The sequence below is a fragment of the Drosophila arizonae genome, chromosome 3 (assembly GCF_054131065.1).
Source record: "Drosophila arizonae isolate 15081-1271.41 chromosome 3, UAZ_ARI_1.0, whole genome shotgun sequence".
In the NCBI taxonomy this organism is placed as follows: Eukaryota; Metazoa; Arthropoda; class Insecta; order Diptera; family Drosophilidae; genus Drosophila; species Drosophila arizonae.
Genome location: NC_142923.1, coordinates 24,886,079 through 24,906,156, shown reverse-complemented (window position 1 = coordinate 24,906,156; position 20,078 = coordinate 24,886,079). Strand labels below are relative to the sequence as shown.

At 38.7% G+C, this 20,078-nt stretch overlaps 2 protein-coding genes across 12 annotated transcripts in view; one reads left to right on the top strand and one right to left on the bottom strand.

The window, feature by feature from the left end:
- Window positions 1-22: 22 nt before the first annotated feature.
- Arglu1 (Arginine and glutamate rich 1) lies at window positions 23-3,856 on the top strand. 2 transcript variants are annotated; one of them, XM_018003129.2, is made up of 4 exons: window positions 23-403; window positions 465-737; window positions 2,915-2,998; window positions 3,062-3,856. In XM_018003129.2, exons 1-4 carry the CDS (start codon window positions 23-25, stop codon window positions 3,227-3,229), a joined length of 906 nt encoding a protein of 301 aa, XP_017858618.1. In that variant the 3' UTR covers window positions 3,230-3,856. The 2 variants fall into 2 exon arrangements, with proteins under 2 accessions (XP_017858618.1, XP_017858617.1); XM_018003128.2 differs by lacking the exons at window positions 2,915-2,998; window positions 3,062-3,856 and having other exon boundaries at window positions 465-2,037.
- A 1,159-nt stretch (window positions 3,857-5,015) lies between these two features.
- jp (junctophilin) overlaps window positions 5,016-20,078 on the bottom strand; it is a 32,089-nt gene continuing 17,026 nt past the window's right edge. For 9 of the 10 annotated variants that reach the window (XM_089465596.1, XM_089465594.1, XM_089465599.1 and 6 more), the window contains exons 2-9: window positions 16,479-17,342; window positions 14,761-14,975; window positions 12,496-12,761; window positions 12,295-12,431; window positions 11,240-11,380; window positions 9,310-11,161; window positions 6,727-6,927; window positions 5,016-6,665 (exon numbers count right to left, since the gene is read on the bottom strand). In XM_089465596.1, coding sequence (XP_089321722.1) covers window positions 6,579-6,665; window positions 6,727-6,927; window positions 9,310-11,161; window positions 11,240-11,380; window positions 12,295-12,431; window positions 12,496-12,761; window positions 14,761-14,975; window positions 16,479-16,798 — 3,219 coding nt within the window. In that variant the 5' untranslated portion in view covers window positions 16,799-17,342 and the 3' untranslated portion in view covers window positions 5,016-6,578. Of the gene's footprint in view, window positions 6,666-6,726; window positions 6,928-7,015; window positions 8,905-9,309; window positions 11,162-11,239; window positions 11,381-12,294; window positions 12,432-12,495; window positions 12,762-14,760; window positions 14,976-16,478; window positions 17,343-20,078 lie in introns of those variants that run through there. The other variant, XM_018003120.2, reaches the window with a different exon arrangement.

The following is a 20,078-nucleotide window of genomic DNA, read 5'->3' as shown; positions in this document are numbered from 1 at the left end:
TAATTGATTAACATATACAATAATGGGTTCTCGTTCGCGCAGTCCGTCAGTGAAACGCCGCCATCACAAGAGCAAACACAAAAAACGCAGCAAGAGTAAGTCACACAATCGCGACAGGGAACGGGACCACGAGCACGAGCGCAGTAGCTGCACCCGCAGCAGTCGCACGGATAGAGAAAAGTCAGCGGATATTAATCATGGTCGGCGAGAGCGCGATAGGCATCGCAGCGACAGGCACACTCACACGCACCTGCACACACACACAGAGCGCGACTATCACCGGCACTCGCACTCCAAATCCCGCAAACGCTCCAGCTCCTCAAGCAGTGATAGCCAGCAGTACTCGGATCACGAGACGCAGCGCAGTCGACACAAGCGCAGTCGATTCAAGAAACTGGATGAGGTAAGCATTGGCTGCCCAGCAATTTAATGTACTCCAGTTTGATTATTCTCTTCGGTTGCAGCAAAATTTACTTCAGGTAGAGCGACTTGCCGAAATGGAACGGCAGCGTCGACAAAAGGAAGCTGAGCAGAAAACGATCGAAGAGCAGGCGGCCAAGCGCATTGAAATGCTCGTCAAGAAACGTGTCGAAGAGGAGCTCGAGAAGCGACGCGACGAAATCGAACAGGAGGTGAATCGTCGCGTCGAGACAGCCAAAGCTGAAATGGAACGTGAAATGATGCTGGAGCTGGAGAAGCGGCGCGAGCAGATACGCGAAGAAGAACGCCGTCGCGAGGTAGGTGCTCGTATTCACATTTCGCTGGACGACTGCTGCTACCACAAATACCCAAACTATCAACTATCAACACACGCACAGTATACAGCCTTCGACTACAACTACCGAAAAACACACACATGTACAATACCAATAGCAGTTGCAAACAGTCGTCTTGAACAAACTCATTTACGAAACTGTGTAGCGACGTTTTCAGTTGCCAACTGTAATGAGCAGATGCTAAAGGCTCAGTTTGTCCCTGAGTGTGTGTGCGTGTGTGTATACAAATTTAGCTAATATTCATTCACGTAAACCTATTGATGTTCTTTTTACACTGCTAATCCACTAACCTACCTTCATACCATACCAATTAAACGGTTTAACCTTTTGGCTTATGACCGCAGCACACACACACACTCACACAAACAAACGCTGAGCCGCTGGCCACGTCGTTGCACATTTCGCATTACTATTGCCAAATAAATTTTGTAATTATTATTATTTATTTTTTTCTACAAACCAAACATAACGAAAGACAAATACCCAAAAGCCAAAAATGTCTCTTGCAGTTTTGACGCCCACAAAAGTGCATAATTCAATTTTTGTGTTACTTTTAGCCTCATCTATTCTTGTTTGATTTCATTTTGATTGGTTTCTGTAACTGGTTGTTGTTGTTGTTACATAATGCGCGCAATACTATGCTTCGATCAAATGTGTGTGTGGGTGTGTGCCTGCGTGTGTGAGAGTGTGTCTGTGTTTAGGAGAGATGGGATTACATCATTACTTCAAAGCAGACCGAACAGTAAACAAAACACAATATATACACATACGTATACAGAATTGTATATGTGTATGTGAAGCTCTGCTACCATTCAGCCCCCACCTTAGCCGGAGCTAATGCTTACGATGAGAATTCGGCCACACGGATGAGAGCACCAATCAGCTCTCTAGGAAATCCTTGACGATGTACTACACACGTATACCCACATACGTATCCCGTATAGCGTAACCCGAACACGTATCACGTATCGCGTATATCGTTTATCGCAGTGTAGTCGATCAAGCTCAGTAGCTGTTAGCCAGTACAGTGTTTGGGTGTGAGGGCGGGCTTAGCATAGCTTTCCTTAGTTCCAACAGTACGATGCATGCCAAATCCCTAATAGATCCCCCATACACGGGCGCCTATTCATACCAATAAACGGGTGAGTGAGAGTTCGTTAAACAAAACGAAACGTGTGAAAAACTTAAATGGATATAAACAAACCTGAAGTGTGTTAAGTGAATGGAACAATCATCATTCGAGTGCATTGCAAATGCAAATGCATATAATAAACAAAAAAAAACAAATAGTCTTTAAGGACTCTAAGCTCTCCCTCTAGGAACATTCGACATAGGACAACCAAATCAAAGCCGATCAGACATAAGATTGTTATATCGTAACTCATAAGCCCGGATAACCATTTGTCAATCAATGGGTATGACTGAACTTGTTGTTGTTGTCGTGCCACAAATATTAATTTGATGTATGTTTGGTTTCTTCAAACATTTATCGTTTGGTCGAAACGCTATTATAATTTGATTCCTAAACTAAAAAAAAAAAAAAAAAAAAAAAAAAAAAAAAAAAAAAATTGTAATGTAATTCTGATTAAACAACTATGTAGCTGAATACCGTAAATCAAAATACAAATTCGCAGCACAGCCAAAAATTAACAAAATGATTTAGCCATTAAACTGGAAAAATGAACTATTTCAATAGTAAGTAGCAACAAAAATAAAACAAAAACAAACAAAAAATAGAATAAAAGAAAAGAAAAAAATTGAAAACCAAATTTAAAGAAAATCAAATTTAAGTACATTTGTTAATGTTGTGTGCTCTTATTGTTAAACATTAAATTTGCAAGAAAAAAAAACATATTATTTAAACCTTTTTATTAGACACTACTAAATGTTTATTTTTTATTTTCTACAAATATATCTATGTAACTTATTGTTGAACATTAAATTAGATCTTTAATACATATGTATATCTATATGCAGCCCATCAAAATAAGATTACCTTGCGTCCAATGCCGCCGCAAAGTCTGCGTCACCGATGTTAAAGATACCACCGTTTATATATATAATCATAACTAGATTTAAGCATTCGCCGAAGCATTAAATCTGATTTATTAATACGCCATTTTATTTGGGTTTTATAGGAGGAGGAAAAGCAAAAACGCGAAGAGCTCGAAGAAATTTTGGCCGAAAATAATCGCAAAATTGAGGAGGCTCAAAGAAAATTGGTAAGTGAATATATCTAGATAAACCTGAAACATTTTCATTGATATTATCTATCCGTTCAACAGGCCGAAGAGCGCTTAGCTATCATTGAGGAGCAGCGTCTGATGGACGAGGAGCGGCAGCGTATGCGCAAAGAGCAGGAGAAGCGTGTCAAGGAGGAGCAAAAGGTCATATTGGGCAAAAATAATTCAAGACCAAAATTATCGTTTTCCCTGAAGCCGGGCGCGTTATGAGCCATCATTCAGCCAATAGCGGACGTTCCTTTCTGCCTTGTTGACAGCTTTGTGCTTTTCATTTTCTTACATTTGTTTGATCACGAATTGGCGCTTTGCTTGCGCTTAAAACCAATTGAACGCGTTTCATTGTTGTAGTTATATATTTTATTTGTTTAATTTTATTTTTGAAATGCGTTCAACAGAGGTTTGACAGCAAGCAAGGTGATATTATGTGGGGGATTGACCTATGTCTTCAACATACTCAATGTACACACAACAACACGACAGACAGAGAGACAGACTGACTGAACGAGAGACAGACAGACAACTTGCATACGTATTTAAAAATAGTTTTCATATATGGTAAAAAAAAAAATAATAATAATGGCCAACCTCTTCGATTATAAACCATTATACAGCATTCATAGTACAATATTCTAGCAATATACTTACATTTTTATACATACATTACATATGTGCGAAAAATGATAATGTGTAGTAGTGCGCCGTAATGTTGCATCATGCTAAACAATTGCAAATACAATAACGAGAAATCGCGAACTATGTACTCCCAAAACATTTTGATAATGCTAAAAAGAAAACCCCGTTAAGCTAAATTGATAATAAAGCGTTTCGCATACCTAACTATTGTGTTTTATTTGTGCAATGTTGTAATTTAGCGGTAAAGTCTGGAGTTGGGGTAATATCCATATGGAATGCCAGGGAAATCGGCCTATCTCAATAAATTTATTTATGTAATTTAAATATATTTTTTTTAGACTAAAAAAATTCAATTAAAATATTAAGTAATAATAGTTAGGGCTAGAGATAAAATTTAGCACCCGTTATCCGAAAATTTTTATACTTTTAAATATTTTCATTGAAATAGGAGTGCATGAATAAAATGATTAATTAAAATCAATATATATTAAAGTTGATCAAAAAAAGGGCAAATATATCCTGATTTCCCAATTTCAATGAGTGTAAGAAAAATTAAATAAAATTAAAACTTACTAATATGTATTTATTAAATATAGTCTGGTTCCTAACTAGTCTAACTCTTTCTTTATCCAACCTATTTGTAGATTCACATTATTACCTAAGCGAAAACAATTATTGGCCAAAATATTCCCTGAAGAAGCAGTGCACAAAAAGTGGATATAAAATAATTATAAAATATTAAAAAAGTGTAATTATGAAACCAAATGAGTTAGAGTCCTTTGAGCACCAAGAATCCCTCGTCCGATAACAAAAACCAATTTCAAACTATATACTCCATTTTGTATTTTTTTTTTTTTTGTAATATTTTTTATTATTATTTATAGCCTTGAAAAAGTTAATTTTATTATGCTTCCTTTTGATATATATTTTGCTGATAACATTAAATAAGATTTTATAGCTTTTTGTTTTCTTTTATCGTTTTCCAGCTTGTTTCATTGGTTATGCTAGCACATCTGATATATATATATATATTTATATATATAGGCATACGTATATACATGAATTACTTAATTTTTGTTTTGGTTTTGTTTAATGCAATATATGCAATTGATTTTTATTGAATCGCTAGCACAAATTAAATTTCCATTCATCAATCAGCCAACAATTTTCATTTTCAAGTCTTTCAATTTGTAAGATTTTCTGCCAATTTTTGCCAATCAATCGAACATCCATTAGCAGCTGAGAAAAAGCAGAAAGTTTTACAGCTTATATAATTGCACTTGAGAGTATTTTTTCGTTTTTGTTTTTAATTTTTTTTTTTTTTTATAATATATGAAAGTTAAGGAGAAAGAAGGAAAATAAATACTTTTTTACACACAGATTCATGTGTTGGTTTTTTTGTTTGTTTATTTTAAAATAATATTTTGCATAAAAAAGAACAAATCAAAATATTAAATAATATTTATGAAAATATATATATATAAAACCAAAGATGAAACTAAAAAATCAAAACAATAAATTGCAAACATTTCAAGAAATGGCATAATTTCAGCTATGAAATTAAAAATATGTAATATATAATAATTGTATGGAGAGAAATAATTAAATGTTATAGTTATATGATAAGTTTATAAGTTATAGTATATACAGCTTCCGTTCATCAACAATCTCAATCTCAAATATTTTGTATTTAATTTTAACATTTACGTAATTTTTTGTTCACTTTTGAAATTCTGGCTTATTTGCTGGCCCAAAAAAACAAAGCGCTTCAATCACGCTCAAACTAATTATTATTTTTCATTTTTATATTATTTGTTTGTTTGTTTACTTTTGTTTTTAATATGATCTTGCTGTTGTTTTTGTTGTTGTCGTTTTAGGTCCCACACAATTTCGCTAATTTATACAAATATATGTACGTGTTCACAATTATTACAATTTTAGTGTTTTTTTTTAAATATTTTATAAATATTATTTAGTTGCCTTTTGTTTTTTTTTTTTTCTTTTAATTAGCTTGCTGACTAAATTAAATTTCAATTGCAAATAGGAAATAGTTTTTTTTATTCTTGCTTTTTGTCTAAAATTTGCTTTTTCATTTAATATAGCCATAATTTAAATATATATTTATGTGTGTCTGTGTGAGTGTTTATGAAATTATGAGTAAGTGTGTGTGTGTTTGTATGCATAAATATTGATAAATGGTTTTTGTTTACATATATATATGTATGTTTGTATGTGTAGTATATTACTTTTAAATTAAATGTGTAGAAAAATTCGTTAAATTGATTTGCGTATAGTTTTTTTGTTTTTGTTTTTTTTTTTTTTGTTTAACTATTTGTGTTATTTCATTTCATTAGCCACAAATACGAATTGTTGGCTCGTCAAATTTGTTTTATGCAGTCATTTATTGTTTAAACATTTAATTTACTACGAGTTGTGCAATGCAGTTCTGCGTTTCATTTACTTTTTTGTTGCTTTTATTATTATTTTTATGAGTTAAATTTGTTTTCATTTTGAATTTGGCTGCAGTCTAGTGTTTAATTCGATTTATGTTTATTATACATATTGATATACATATAGTATGTTTAAATATGTGTTTATATTTAAATATGTATATATATATATATTTATATAAATCTGTTTAGTGCAAATGCTAAAAATTGTTAGCTTTAGCTCCACAAAAAAAATAATTTGTTTAACCACACAGAACGCGCAGTGGCGTTCGAACTGTAGCAGCAGCAGCGGCAGCACCAGCTTCAAATTCAAATCCACCACAAGCACGCAACAGTGGCTCCCAAACTGTACGGGAGTTGACTGCATGCACAGCACAATGGCTCCAAAACGTTATGGGTGTTGCTGCTGCTGCGACTGCTGCTGGTCTCCTGGCTGTTGCTCTGGTTCGGCTCCGTGTGGCGTTGCGCATCCGGCGCTAGGTAACCATCTTGACAAATAAAAGCGCCAATAGTATATTGACAAAGAGCACGAGCAGCATCAGCTGGCGGCGTACAAGCCAATCCTGTTGAGAGACAAAAGGAACACTGAGCAGCGGCTCAACTGGCAGTCCTTTCAGCACTCACCTTAACCTGCGGACTAACCAAATACAGCAAGGGATTCGCCCTCAGGCGTTCGTTGACTTCGATCTGGCGACGCACGGCCTCGCGACGTGCCGAGCCCAGGGCGGAGACCTCCTCGCGACTCATCGCCTCCGTGGCGCGCGGCAGCTCCTGGAAGTCGGGCATTGACTTCTTCCGCTGCAGCGTCACATTGATGGGCACCGTCTGCATCGAGGTGGAAAGGAAAATCAATACAATATTAGTTATGCAAGCGTCTTCTATGCGATTCTCAGTTGGTTGCATGCAACACCACCTCAACGGGCGGCTCAACTATCCAGCTTTCGCTGGCCCGTCGCGCCAACAGGGCCGGCGAGAACATCAAGTCCTCCTCATCCTCCTCGGGATACCAGTCCATGCTGACCCCTTCGGCTCTCAAAGGCTACACAATTCAGCAGCAGCCAGCGGCAGTGGCAGAGCTTGCATAAGTCGGGCAATCAGTACCGTTCAGTGGCGCCACCTCCAACTTGTAAACGAGTTGAACATGACGCTAGAATTTTTACTAAACACTTATAATGCCGACGACACTTGTGGCCAACTGTGGCCGCTGCCAGCAATGCGCCCCAATGGCCAAAAATAGTCCAACACGCACGGCAGTGAGCCAAAGCCAATGCAACAACAACAATTCGAAGAAGAAAAGAATCCCCGCCTTCGCCTCTGTTTCTGATCTTCAAAATTCTTTAGCACTAGAATAATATATATGCGTATATATATATGTATATATCTATCTATATATATAAGATTTGTTTAACAGTGACACAAGTGTATTTGCCAAGTGGATCTTAGCCACGGCCTCTGGCGGGACCAACGCGTCTTTTGCTACTACCAAAGAGCCAACGAAAATTGTCGCCAGCCAGCGACAATTGAGCGAGGCGACAAATCCAATTCCAATGGGCCACTGCCACCACTTGTGAAGTGTTCATCCACATTCAGCAAGAGAGGAGGATAGATAGGGAGAGAGAGAGAGGGAGAGAGAGAGAGAGCGGAAGATCAGCGAGTGGCATTTGCATTCCATTCCGGCCTGCACTCACTTTTCACTAAAAATAGCCGGAGAATGGGCACATGTTCCGCTCTCACTTAATCTCTCTCTCTCTCTCGCATTTGCTCTCCCTTTCCCATACTCCACTCTCCTCTCTCTCTCTCTCCCTCTCTTTTATATTGGCAGCTATTCTTGTTTTGAACAGATATATAGCCAACGAATTAAGTTAATTGCACGGATTAACTGAGTTATGAAATATTTGGGAATAGCCTGCCCGGGAATTTCATAGACAGACGCGTGCAGTTTAATGATCCGCATCAAAAGTGCAAATGAACTTAGGTGGGATCTCCAAATGGGTCAGCTAAACATGTGTAAACAAAGCATTTCCCAAAGTGCGTCATAAATATTTAAATTCAATTTCAATTTCTTTAAGTATACATCTAACAGTGATATTACCTAAACGAATACATTTTTCAATTACTTAGCTCAGTTTATACTCTCACTGTCCATATCTCTCATTCTCTTTCTCTCTCCTTAGATAGCGCCCTAAAATAATTCCTAACATTCTAACATTCCCATATGGTTTTTATTTCTGTCTAACAATTTTTAATACTTAGACTATTGCACATATTCTCATTCTTGGTACAAAATATTTTTCTGAATCAATTCTATATTAAAAATAATTAATAAGAAATGTTTGTATTGGGTTTTTCCAAAACATTTTTCTTCCTTCACAAAATGATTCTTGAAAATCATTTAAAATAAAGTAGCCCATATAAAAACAAAATATTAATATTTATATCTTATAAACAATAAATAATCATAGAGTCTATTTGTATATATTTTCCAATATCAAAACATTTCTTGTTCTCATTTGTTTCCGCCTACAATCTAACAATTTTCATATATATCTTTATCGCACATCTTCTTAAATACAGAACAATTTTTGGAACAAATTTTATAACACAAATAATCAATCAATAAGAAAGCTTTACATAGCTTTTGTAGAGATTTTTCCCCATCATTATCATTATTAAATTTTCTTACAAATTAATTTGATTTGATGGACTATATATGAAGATAAGATCCAAAGCCTGTCTCTACATAAATTTGTATGTAAGACAGCAATACTTCTTATTCACAGCAAAGTGTCTCATTAAAATTTGGAAATTTGTAAAATCCTAAAAGGATTTCTTATAAACAGTGAAAAATCTTTCTATTCTGTTTTTGGATTGTCTATATATTTATATATTTTTCTCCAATATCAAAATAAAATTTTGAAAAAGATCTGGACTGATTTCTAATATAAAGTAGTATTCAGAAGAAAATATCTAAAACAATGCCTAGAATGAGATCTTGACTGACTTCTTTAGGGGATAATAAAGGCAGGACAGAAATTTGCCATAAATATATTGATAAATAAATAAATATAAATAAAAACCCCATATTTATATTAAGTAACACCCAAATCTACTATCCACATGCAAAATATTCTCTTAATAGTCTGATTATTTAAGTTTTCGATATATTTCCCTTATTCGCTTTTCCAAACATAATTTTCTTTGACTCACCTTCATTTTCTTGCCACCACCGCCTTTGCCGCCCATGGGCACGCCCACCGGTGTCGCGGGCTTAGCTGGCAGATATAAGCTTTCGGTACGTTTGGGTTGCAAGGGCGAGGGAATGATATCCTGGCCGAGCGTGCGTTGACGCAACAGCACATCCTCGAAGGGCTGATTGGGCGACGAGAAGAGCGGCTCCGCCGCATTGCTTTGGCTGGGCGCACGCCCACCGCCACTGCCCAAACTGGGCGTGCCGGCACGCGACAAACGCCCGCCGGCGCCCGAGGGCAGCGAACCATTGCCGGTCATGGGCGAGTTGACAGTGGCGCCTGTTGCGCCCGGCACCGGCGTAGTGCCCCGAAATACTGAGCCAGCACGTGGACGCCCATCCGGAGTGCTGGCCCCACCGCCGCCGCCATTGGGCATCGTATCGGCCAGCCCGGTGCGATCCAGCGAGGCCTGACGTGAGCCGGCAAAGCCGCCGCTCATGCGGCTCGCCGCCCGCGCATAGCGATCGATGGACGAGTCCCGGCTGGGCGGCCTCTTATAGTGGTCAAAGTGATCGATGGACGACTGCTGGCCCATCTGGCCGAGCATGGGTGGCCGCTGGCCGCGCGGCTGCTGCTGCGCCGCGGCCATGGCGGCGGCATTGGCGGCAGCATCCGCCAGCTGTTGCTGGTGCAGCTGTTGCTGCTGCTGCTGGGAGGCGCGACGCAACAGGGTGGCACTGTTATGACTAGGCGAGGATTGCAGAGAGGGCTGCTGCTGCTGCTGCTGCAGCTGTTGTTGTTGCTGCTGCTGTTGCTGCTGGTAGAGTCTTTGTTGCTGCTGCTGTTGCTGTAGTTGCTGCTGCTGCATCAATTGCTGTTGGTGCTGCTGCTGCGGCGACATGTTGCTCATGTTGCTGGGCGCCACATTGGGATTGCCGCCGCCAAAAGGCGCCTGCTGATTCAGTTTGACGCCGCCGGGCGGCTGCTGCTGCTGGAACTGATATGCAGGATTCATTTGTGGATTGTTCTGTTGCAATTGCTGCTGCTGCTGCTGTTGCTGCTGCTGTTGCTGTTGCTGTTGCTGCTGCTGTTGATGCTGCTGCTGGTGATACATTTGATTGATGGCGCTGACGACCTGCGCATGGCTGGGCTGCGCTTGGCTCACCATCCCGGAGAGATCCGTCTGCGGCGAGACGGGCAGCTGCTGCGAATACATGGACGAGGGCACCGGGCACTCCGACTCGTGTTGCTGCTGCGACATGCGCCGCTGCTGCTGCTGCATGTTCACATATTGCTGCTGTCGCTGCGCCTGCGTGGCATATGCATCCGAGCCGGAGCCACCGCCACTGCTGGCCGGCGAAAATTGCTGCTGCTGCTGCTGTTGCTGCTGCTGCTGCATGGACGTCGCCGACTTGCCGCCAGCCGACATGCCCAGACTCAAGTCCACATTGTTTTGGCTGGGGGGCGCGCGGTAGCGCTCGCGCTCGCGATAGCGCAGCTTCTCGAAACGCTCCAGCACCGAGGGCTTGAAGTCCGGCGCAAACTCGCGTGCCATGCGCACGGCGTTCTCGCAATCGATGCGCGCCTGCTCGGCGGCGATGTCCGCGTTCTGGGCCTTGGCAGCGGCTGTGGCCATGCGCGAGATGGCCATGTCGGAGCGCTGCATGGCCATTTTGAGGGCACGCTGCGCGGAATTAACGGCGGCCGTGATACGGTCACGGAATTTGCGCGAACGCGCCAGGAACAAATGCTTTTTCTTCTGGCTGCTGATCAATATGTTGTTCTTGTATTTGCCCTCCTCGACGGTGCCATCGCGAAACGTGGTCACGCCATAGCCGTGCTTGCGATTGTTGTACCACTCGCCCTCATATCTGCAATGGACGGGGGAAAGAGAAGATAGAGAGGAGTTAGTTATCTGTGATTGAATCACATTAAGTTTGTTTACTCACTTGAGTCCGTCGCTCCGCTCGGCAACGCCGTGACCACAGCGCTTGTCCTTCTTCCATTCACCCATGTAGGTCTCCACTACCGTGGGATCCAGCTGCTCATCCTCCATGGTAAAACTGGCATTGGACTCTGTGTGCGCAGATCTATGAAAATGGGAATTACATTAGTAAATATCATAGTTGGCTTGAGAACTATATATCAAATTAAATAAATGAATGTACTTTCTAACTCGACTAGTTATCAGCCTCTACCTCTAAGGTAATTTACATATATGACAGAGCAGGTCGAATAGTCTATTCGATATTCTTATAAAGTTTATTGGACTCTGTGTCGCTATGCAGAGGGTGCATACAAAATAAATATTGTTTAACTATTATTTCATTCCAAGTTCTTTGAAAGACTAAATTCTTACTCATCGAATTTCTTGATGTCAAGAATAAATATATTTTAACTTTTTTCTCTTTGAATATTCTTATAAAGATTACCATAGACAAGCTTAATGCAATGACATTATGCCTAGCCCTTAAGAGTTATTTTCACTATATAATATATATACTATATAATATATATACAGTCCTTTGAACGTCGTAATAACCGGATTCTTTGTTTCTATATTATTAAAAAGATTTTTAAGAGATTAGTTGACTATGGGTAAGAATATCGTTAGTGCGGTGGATGATATAACAATATGCCTCCCCATTACGGTATTCCTCTAAAACATTCAATACTTTAGAACTATCCTCGCTATATAAAATACACATATATGTGTATATGTATATACATATTTACAGTAGAATTCGATTATAGCAACGCTCAAGTCCCAAGTCCGTCTTTACACCCGGACGACGCTATAACCCTTAAAGTTTGGTAAAAGTTTGTTGGGCAGTTGTTGGCATTTTCGTCGCAATAACCGTACGGACGCTATAAGCATTGTTATAACCGGATTCTACAGTAATTAAAGGAATTATATTAATTAATTCAATTTAGTATATTAATATTAATTAAATTAATTAATTCCATTTAGTATATTAATTAGTCATCATCATTTCGCACTCACTTCGTTGTCAAGTTGGACTGCTCGGAGCCGGTGCTAATCCACGAGGCCGACGACATCGTGGACCTTATGCTGCCGGAGGCGATGGTGCCTCGTTTTTCCAAATCTCCAGTGCTGCGCTGCTTACGCATTTTCAGACCCTGCGATGATGAAAAAAAAGCAATCAATATAATGTGGGGGCTTGTTAGGCACCTGTTGACATACCATCAGAAAACCCTTCTTCGTCTTCTCGGTGAGGCTGTTGCGGCGCACGGGCAGCTTATCCGACTTGGCGGTCAGCACGAAGCCGCCGCGTATCTCCTCGGTCTTCTCGGGCGCCTTGATGGCATTGCCGTTCTCGGCGCTGCGCAGGGAGCTCAACGAGGCGTGCAGATTCTTGCGGCGATGATGCGAGGCGAGGCCAAAGGGCGCCGAGGTGCGTATGCCATAGCCGTGCCGCTTGCCCTCCTGCCACTGGCCCTGGTACTTGCCTGCAATACGGACAAAAAATAGGCCATTAGATCGCACGCCCGTTTCTCCACTTCCCCTCGTGTTGGCCAATTAAAATGCAAATGATAAATTCAACCGCAGTGTGTGACCTCATTGGAATGCCTCAAGCAGGCGCAATTCCTGCCAGAACTCTCGACTGCATCTACTTGGCATGGAATACATTCATTAGCCGGCCGCCCAGTCGTAGGCTCTCGTATTGCTGGAAGTAACTGGTATTCTATTAATGGCGCCATTTGAAGACCTTACGGAGGGACAGACTGTTCGCCTTTTTATGTTGTGGCATTCGGAAGGAATGTCGGAAGCAGGTTGGGTTATTTAATTAGTAAATGTTGCTGAGGCTTAGCAGCAATGACAATTTATAGTTGTTGCCTCCCCCCAGACACCAGGGCAAACATTTGCATAGGCTTAAAGGTTACTGCAGCCCGTACACAAGATGTCCGCAGTTGTGGGCTATTGGGTATTTGCCGAGAGCCCCTAATAATAAAAGTTCTATATTAAGAAAGAGAGGAGAGGCAAAGGGACAACTAACTACTCGTATATTGCAGTTAGCCAGGCAGCTAAGAGCATTCGGTTAACTTAATCACTTAAACGAATCCCATATATATGTAAAAAAAAATAAGTTTTTAATGAAGTCATCAATGAAGTAAGTTGCAAGCACTATCAAAAGATTTTCTCTAAGCTCTAAATAAAATTAATTGCTAGCTAAAAAGTATTTACAATGCCAGAAATAACCTTTTTGAATGAATAAGATTTTTTAAATATACTTATTACTTTTCAAAATTATTTAATTGGAAATCTTAAACTAAGAAACATTTTAATATAATTCTTTATAAAATAGTTAAAATGAAATTTATTTAAATTCAGATTAACTCTTTTGTTTTTTTCTTTCGGAAGGAAACATAATTGGTACACTGTATATAGTCAGGTATACAAAAGTTTTCTCGCCCTAGTCATTATTTAATTTAAGGGAATTTAATATGAGAAGATTAAGTTCCTTTTGTTCCACCTTTTGCTTCAGCTCACTTTTCAATAAAGTTTAATATGCTGAGAGGCTTTTAAACAATTTAAGCGCAATTAAAACCTCTTTAGTAATTTTAGTCAACATAAAAGCCCGAACTTTGTCCAATTAAAGATCTGTGCTAAAATAACCAGAAGCAAAGTACACTGTTGCTATGATCGTACACTTAAGCTCATCAATATAATGAAATTAATTTTTATCAATTCAATATGATAATACTATTTATATCATATTAAACGTGTTTACTGGCTATATATATCTTAATTATTTCAAAAGAAGAGCCTTGCTGCTGTACGAATACATTATTGGCGCACTGTATCAGATGCAAGCACATGCATTGATGAGCCACAATTGTGAATAACAACCTCAATACAATATGAGTGCATCGCATTCGCACACAATGACATTTCGCGAAACAATATAAACTGCAAATATATTTTAATATTTGCATATTATATATTTAGTATATGCATCACCCCAGAAGGCAATGCCTACACATACATATGCATAAGTGTATATAGTAGATGGAGAGCCATATGCTCTGGGCACCCGTTGGCGAGCTAACCGAATTTCCCCAGAAAAAACCAACTCATGTTGCAAAAATGTTTCAAAAGAAAAACGTAAAAAGACTGAGGAAAATATGACGTCAGGCTGTGGTCACTCTCAGTGTGTGTGTGTGTGTGTGAAGCGGCTTTGTATGTGAGAGATTTTGGTTTACCGGCAAGCCAAGAACAGAATATTCAAAGGGGCTAAACGAATGCACACACACCGACACACCGACACTTACATGGACAGGCGCCGAATTATTACAGAAATGTCAAAAAGTAAAATAAAACAATAAATTGATTTCAGCTGCCGCGCTGCTGCTGTTGTATTTTCAAATTATGCGCGGACCAGCAAATAGTCGCCGAATGATCTCATGCATCGAGTGAAATTACGTATACGCAGCGTGAACCACTTACCGCCATCTGCGTAGGTCTCGCAACCGGAACCATCCTGATAGCCTTCGTTCCAGGTGCCCTCGTACTTGGCCGTCGACACAGTGCTCTCCCGCACACCGTAGCGCCCCTTGTGCCCATCCTTTGACCATTCGCCACGGTAGATCTGCCGGCCAATCTGCTCCACGCCCAAACCATGTCGACGACCATTTTGCCACTGACCCTCGTAGTGTGATCCGCTGCAAGCAGAAATAGATTAATATAATAGAGAAATTATAATTTGATTCTTCTAAGTATATTCTCTATTTTCTTTAAGTATTTGCTCTAAGTATTCCCTCCAAGAAATTTTTCTAAGCATTTCCTCTGTTTTCTCTAAATATTTATTGTATGTATGTCTTCTAAGTATTTTCTCATGGAATTTCTTCTAAGTACTTCTTCTATATATTTAATCTCAATATTTTCTTACATATTTTCTACAATTATTTCCTGTGTTTTCTTTAAGTATTTTTTGTAAGTATTTCCTTCAAGAATATTTTTTACGCACTTCTTTTACGTATTCCTTCTCTAAGTGTTTCTTTCCTCCATGTATTCCCCTCTAAGTCTTTAATGCTTAGCTTAACGATCACCCACTTCACTTTACTTCACTTTAGAGCACTGCTCGACTGGCCCCCACCACGCCTGGCTGACTGAAGAAATGCTACAGCTGTCGCCCTTTATATAGGGCATCACTAACTCAAAGCCGAAGTCGCGCTCAACTCTTGAGCCCGACGACAGCTACCTGGTAGGTAGAGATCGTTGCACTCGAGCTTTGAGTGACCAATGGGAGCTCTCTCTGCTGCTACAAGCTCTAGCTTCGTTTTACTCAAATATGAATACCGAATGAATACTGATGCATACATACAGACAACTTAAATGATCTTCGGAAGTTCTTCGTCGTCTCTTGCTTTTGTTAGGCAGTCACAGAGAGATAGACTCTGAGATAAATAGGGATGTCTCTCTGTCGACAGAGAGAAATAGACAGATATACAGACTGGCATTGGATTATCTCATTACGCAGCTCAAAAAAATATAGACTAAATTTATATGCTAAATAGCTTAGGTACATTAATATTAATAATTTTCCGTTTTTCTCCTGCTCTATGATTCTCTTAACTATTAGGACTTCTGCTCAATTATCGCTATTCCATCCATATTAATTTTCAATGTATTTATGTATATCAATAGACTGTCAATTAGGCTAGATCTAGCCGGAAATAGGCTAAACTGTCAACACTTGAACAAAAAAAAAAAAAAACGAACATTTGATCGTGTGAGCGCTTTATTTTCTGCCTCTTCTCTGCTTCATTAAATTGCTTTATGAAACGGTTTTCAGTCTTATTTTAATATGATTTATTTTTTACTGCTTTAATGAAAGTACTGTTATTAGCAAAGCTCTACAAAACTAAATTGCTCCACACAAATTAAATAAATAACTTTTTCCAGTTGGGTCAACTTTTCTATGCGCACTTCTTCCTCTTCTCTGTCCTTACCATTCACTAGGCACACATCGAAACAGCGTTGCCACCTAAGAAAACTTCAGCATGCATTAATGACGTCACAGCATGCATAACTAATTTAAAGTTTCTCTTGCACTAAAATTAATGAAGCTGTAAATTCCATTCCGAATTTGGCATTTTTATTGTATGCAAAAACTCATTAAAAGTCTGTTAATTGCATAAAAACAAACTAAATGTTGTAGTTACCTGGGCCAAATGTACGATCCGGATACTTCAAAGCCATAATTCCAGGCGCCTGCATACGCGCCCTGATGCTTCGGCCCGGTGCAGACGCCGTGTCCATGGGCCTTGCCCTCGTCCCAGCCGCCGCAGTAGGTGCCGCCGTCCTCAAAGTCAAAGCGGCCGCCGCTCATTGGGGCGCGCTTGATGCCGGCGGCGGCCTGGGCAGCGGCATAGGCGGCCATATCGCCGCCATTTTGTTGCAGCTGCTGTTGCTGTTGGAGCTGTAGCTGTTGTTGTTGCTGTAGCTGTAGTTGTTGTTGCGTTAGTTGATCAGCCTGTTGCATGCTCAATGCTTCTTCCTACAGGATGTGCTTCTCTAACTCCTCCTCTTCTTCTTCTTCTTCTTCCTCTGCTACTTTCTACTAATTTCTACTACTAATTGTTGTACACGCTTTGAGCTTTTTATGCTTTCGTATGTTGCGCATTGATTTACTGCTCAATTGTTGCGGTTGCTGCTGTTGTTGCTGTTGTTGCTTTTGCTTCATTTGCATTGGTGTGTGTTGTTGTGTTTAATCTAACTTTTAGTTCGTTTCGCTTAATTTCGTTTTAAGTTAAGTTTTATTTGCTACGTAATTGGGTTTGCTACAGTTGCTGTTGCTTGTTTATTTGTTGACTTCTGCTTAACTTAGAGTTAGTTTAGCTTGGATGCTTTGTTATTAGTTAATTTGTTGATTTTTCACTGAAACGCGAAAGTTGTAACTTTTTGTTGATGTTCTTATTTTGATTTGAATTGCCTTCTCAATTATCGATCAAGTTTCTATCGCTAGCATTTCAGAATTATCGATCTTTATGCTAATATCGTAGGCCATCATTGGATAAGCTGCAAGGCTGCAAAGACAAGTGAAAAACTTTAGTTAGAATCGTTGTGTAAACAAATTTTAGATAACTCAAATATATATTTTTATTTAAATATTCACTTTTTAATAATTTATAAAAAGAAATTATTTTATATTTCTATATTCAAATTATATTATTATATTAATTCAAAAAATTTTGTTTATCGAAGCATATTATCGATATCTTCATTTTCATATGTTTTTCGCTTGCATTTCATTTAAAAATTACTCAAATATTTTATATAATTGTTTTTTTTTTTCTTTTTTTTTTATTTGTTAAAATTATACTTATTTTTTTTTTAAGTTTTTATTAATTTTATTTTATATGTTTTATTTATTTTTTTTTTTTTCGTTTATGTAATCAAGTTAATATCGAGCATGATCTGTATATAGCTTTCAAGAAAAGATTTTTTCCCTTGTAAACATTTATTTATTTATTTTTGCATTTTCCAATTTGATTTATAGCGCGATTTAATTGATTTTTATCTGTCAAAATGTTATTTTTTTTTTTTCAATTTTTTTTTTTGGGCACGCGCGCTTTGAAATGTTTATGTTGTAAATAATATAAATGGATATGAGAGTACCTCGAATGAAGAGAACAAATGATGATGATGATGATGTTGGTGATGCTGATGATGTTGAATAATGATGTATTGTATCTTGGCTTTTGCTGATGCAGTTTATTAGGATGAAATGCAATTGAAATTACCAATTGCTAAGCGATACTCGCATATAAATGTGTATGTGTGCTGTGAGTGTGCGTGTGCAATCGTATGTGTGTGAGTGTTGCCCGCACTGTTGTTTGTTAATAACAAAAACGATTTTCGTTCTGAGTTTTGCTTGGCACCGGGACTATCCAAATTTATAGCCGCAACACAGCATCATTTTGTATATATAATATAGCGCAGCTATATCTATAGATATACATGTGTATTCATTTCTCTGTGTGTGTGTGTGTGCTTATGTGTGTGAGTGTGTATTCGCGTCAAAGGCCAAACGAAAAGAAATTCTCAATGGCGGGCCGTCGCTTTGAGTGGGAGGCAGCTGCAGGTTGCCACGCTCAGCTGTTGCCCGGTGGCAGCCACTCGCTGTGTGGGGCAGCCACTCGCTACGGGATCAGCGGATCAGCGAGTCGAGGCACTCGTTTGTTTATTGGCCCGTACGTAGGCACGATTGTAGTAATAATATATTATGAAGATTGCATAGTAGCAGACAAATGCCAGGCACAGCACTCGCAGGGTTTTCATTTTACTTGTTTTGCTTTTGCTTTTTATTTTTTATTTCTTATTTGTGGATCGGATCAAAGTTTTTGATATGTGGTAAATTGTATTAGGCGTTGTTGGTTTTGTTTCATTATACATTTCTTTTTTAGTTTTTTGTTTTTGTTTTTGTTTTTGTAGCTTTGCCAAGTAGTTTCTAGTATTATTATTTGCTTTTTGTTTTCTTCGTTTTACTGCCTCGTAATTATTTATGTTGCTCGGCCAATGGGCTTTTGCTTTCATTAAGAGCTATGTAATCTCTGCGGCTGGGCCATGTGTTAATCATATAAATATATTTATGTATATATTTATTGTACAATGCACATAGATGGATATTGTTTGTTATAGATTTCTTTGTTTGTCTTGTTGTGATTCATTTCATATATTGAACTAAACTTGTGTAAACAATAGTTTTTAATTATAATTCATTTAGTTTCGCATAGGCGTTCATGCTAATTAGTCAATATCTTAAAATACAACACTTTTCACAAGATCTTTAACAGGTGTTTTATATGTTTGATAGACGCTTGAGAACGCAGGCTGTTATGAGTCATGAATTTGTGAAATGATCAACACGAAACGAACCGAACCGAACGGAACCGAACGGCCTAACGACTTGAGGCATTAGGCGAAGCTTTAATTATTTGTGCATTTTCCTTAATATTTGCAAAAGATTATGATCCAGGTTGATCAAATATAAATATATATTAAATATAACCCAAAAATATATAACGAAAATTCAATTGGAGAGCTTCAATATATCAACTGTAAATTTTTATACCCTGAACTAATTGGAAATGTGAAGACAGGGTATATATGATTTTATGAATGTGAACAGGCAGCAGAAGGCATGGGACACCCTAGTAGTAGAGACTAAGTCGATATAAACATGTCTGTCTGTCCGTCCGACAGTCCACATACACCCAGAGATCTGATAAGCCACAAAAGCTAGAGTCTTGGCAGCTTATATGCACTCCATTTTCTTATTATCGATAACAATCGATAATTGTGAAACAAATAGAGCCTCTTTGCTGGGCTCTACTATTCGAACAGTCAAGTTGTTTACTATTCATATATTCAAAGTATCACATCACATATATTTAATAGATATTCCCGCTTAATGCGATTCCATTTGCAATAATTTCCCAAAAAAATAAAATTTAAAAGGAATATATTTATTCAATTGCTTAAAGAATACCAACTAACAACAATGTCTGTGAGCAGAAGAAGCAGAAGAAACAACTACAACACGAGCAAACATGAGCAGGAAATGTGCGCTTAACGCACATTGTGTATACGCCATGTGGCTCAGTGGCTAATGCTGTGGCATTGCGATATCATTGGGTTGGTTAAACCAGAGCTCCAGCGGAAATTGTTTATTTGGAAATTCTTCACTCTGTTGCAAATAATTTACTGCTTTATTGTAGCATGAGCGGGAGAGAGAAAGAGACAGAGCGAGAGAGAGGCAA

Bases quoted from the DNA above. Each gene is read 5' to 3' on its own strand.
- Arglu1 (XM_018003128.2), top strand. From the start codon at position 23: ATGGGTTCTCGTTCGCGCAGTCCGTCAGTGAAACGCCGCCATCACAAG. The intron at 404-464 runs GTAAGCATTGGC...CTTCGGTTGCAG, and splicing joins GATTCAAGAAACTGGATGAG to CAAAATTTACTTCAGGTAGA.